Below are 2808 nucleotides of genomic sequence, written 5' to 3' on the forward strand. Positions count from 1 at the left end.
ATATAAATGAATTAAAATATATAAAAAACAAAAGGTTTTTGCATCGTGTCCATCCTAACTAATTAAAAATCAAATTTGATACTAAAGGGCTTCTAGATTTGATGTTCCAAAAAAAAAAAATCAAATTTGATATTTTAATTATGTTTTAGGGTATGAGCCATTTTTTTTGTTAAATACGTCAAATATGTCACTAATATAATATAATTGAAAATATACTATAGAATAGTAATGATTTTTTTTTTATCTAAACGAACCTTTAAATGATTATGAAAATACAATGATATTTTGTTTTAAGGATAAGATGGGTATTAATTAAAAGAATAGCCACGTTTCTTTGTGGAGATATTCTTGCAACAATCACATGACACCAACCAAGATACTATTATTTATATCGTGCACTTTGGACATTGGTTACCACTTACCACAATCATAAGGGCCATCATAATTTCACTTGTCACCTTATATCATTCGATAATTACTTAATGGACCTCAAGGGATTCGATAGAATTTCTAATTATGTATTTAGTTATTGATTAGCATCACATTTTTTTTTGAACCGCAGTGAAAATTAAAAAAGGTTAGCTAGCAGCTAGCCAAAACAAAAAGAGAACAATTAGTTCATGAGCGGATTTTGAAGCCACCCGGTTATAGTTTTCTTAATTTTACGGTTCCTACTACAAAACCAATTAAAAGAAAACGAGACAATAGAATCAAACATCAACTCTTTCTTGTACTTCACGATCCCAAAAACTAACGCATTCCGATAAGTCCAAAGAACCCAAATTAGAGTAGCACAAGTCGTCTCAATGATCAATCTCCGAGCATTTGCAACAGGACTATCAATCCACTCGAAAACATCTTCAATAGAGTTAAAGGATGGCACCGTCAGATCTATCCATCTAGCAAACTTAAGCCATAATTGACGAGCCATCGAACACTTCAAAAATAAGTGAACACCATCTTCTATCACCTCCCCACAACATGGACATAAAATAGTAGACAAATCAATTCCCCGATGATGAAGGTTACTCCTCGTCGGTAAGCGATTAAGGATAAGCCTCCATATAAAAATATTAATTTTTATAGGAAGAGAAATATTCCACCTGGTAGGACAATCACCCATAGAAAGTGACATGAGGTCTAAACGAGATCTAGCAGACTTGACGGAGAAAATGTCTTCCACCCCAAGAGACCATCTCCACGAGTCTATTCTATCCGTAATATGAACCGAATCCAACATCTCATGTAATTGTTGAAGATGGGATTCCAACACTCCCACTTATCGATCTCCTCCATGGAATCTCCCAAGTATTACCCACCCAATAATCACTGATAACCGCCTCACCATTGACTGCCACAACAAACAACCTTGGAAATCTAGCCTTTAAAATAACATCCCCCACCCACACATCCAACCAAAATCTAATACTCACACCATTACCTACTTGTCTTCTCATAGAATCAAACGAAATCTTACCATTATTATGAAGATTCCAAACTAAATTAACCACCCTCATCCAGACCCCCGACTTCGACCTATAAGATGAAGACAACGAAAAACCACCATCACTCCCATGACAACTTTTTATCAAACTAACCCAAAGGAGATTAGCACCATTTAGGAATCGCCATCTCCACTTGTAAATTAAAGCCTCATTGAAAGCTTTCAAACTACCAATCTCCAACCCGCCGTACTCTTTCTTGTTTAAAATAACCTCCCATTTCACCTACCGAAGAATTCGATCTTGATCTTCTGCGCCCCAAAAAAATCTAGCCTGAATTCTCTCCAACTTCTGACACACAGTAACTGGCATCTTAAAAAGAGATAAATAATAAATTCTCAGACTCCCCAAAACGGACTTAACCAACGTGAGTTTCCCACCGATAGATAACATTCTAGACTTCCAGACAGAAAGTCTTTTTTGAAACCTATCCAAAAGAGTATCCCAAGCCGCCACCCTATGCATTTTATCCCCAATAGGTAAACCAAGATACACAAAAGGAAATGAATCTGGAGCACAACCTATACAATTAGCGACTTGTTGACACGCATTTGTAGACACTCAAATCCTATAGATCTTTGACTTATGAAGATTGATCTGGGCCGGAAGCAATGAAAAAAACCCGAAGGATACGAATAAGACCATACACATTTTCAACATCCCAGTCGCCCATAAAAATAGCATCATCAGCATAAAATAAATGTGATAGCTGTAAATTTTCATCACCAATATTCAAGCCTTTGAACATACCATTCTGAATAGCATCCTCCAAACACACATGCAACCCTTCCATAACAATAATAAATAAAAAAGGAGATAAAGGGTCACCTTGTCGGAGACCTCTATACATCTGAAATTCACCGGTAGGGTTACCATTGAGTAGGATCGACGATCTAGCAGATCCCAAACACCCTAGTATCCAATCCCACCATCTAACCCCAAACCCCACAGCATCAAGAATAAAATCAAAATAATCCCACGATACCGAATCGTATGCCTTTTCAAAATCAACTTTAAAAAGCATCATCTTTTTATGTTTAGTTGTCGCCCACGTAACTACCTCGTTAACCATCAAAGTACCATCCAAAATCTGCCTTCCTTCAACAAAAGCCGACTGCACGGGATGAACAATCTCTCCTACCACCTTATCCAACCGATTTGCTAACAGTTTAGCAATTATTTTATATTGCAAACCAATCAAGCTGATAGGTCCACTACTACACAAGTGATTTCATAATGCGAACCATTCTTTATTTTTGAGGCGGTTGATGGTAAAAACCGCCTCATTAAATGTATAGAGCATTAA

General features: G+C 36.6%; 1 protein-coding gene across 1 annotated transcript; it reads right to left on the reverse strand.

Moving 5' to 3' along the window:
* Nucleotides 1-613: 613 nt before the first annotated feature.
* LOC145164155 (uncharacterized) lies at nt 614-1240 on the reverse strand. Its single transcript, XM_079082879.1, has one exon. It carries the CDS (start codon nt 1238-1240, stop codon nt 614-616), a length of 627 nt encoding a protein of 208 aa, XP_078939005.1.
* Between the last annotated feature and the right edge of the window lie 1568 nt (nt 1241-2808).

This window comes from Lactuca virosa, chromosome 3, assembly GCF_052849685.1.
Source record: "Lactuca virosa cultivar CGN04683 chromosome 3, Lactuca_virosa_CGN04683_v6, whole genome shotgun sequence".
Classification (NCBI taxonomy): Eukaryota; Viridiplantae; Streptophyta; class Magnoliopsida; order Asterales; family Asteraceae; genus Lactuca; species Lactuca virosa.

Excerpts from the sequence above, each read along its gene's own strand:
- LOC145164155 (XM_079082879.1), bottom strand. The coding sequence starts at position 1,240 with ATGTTGGATTCGGTTCATATTACGGATAGAATAGACTCGTGGAGATGG.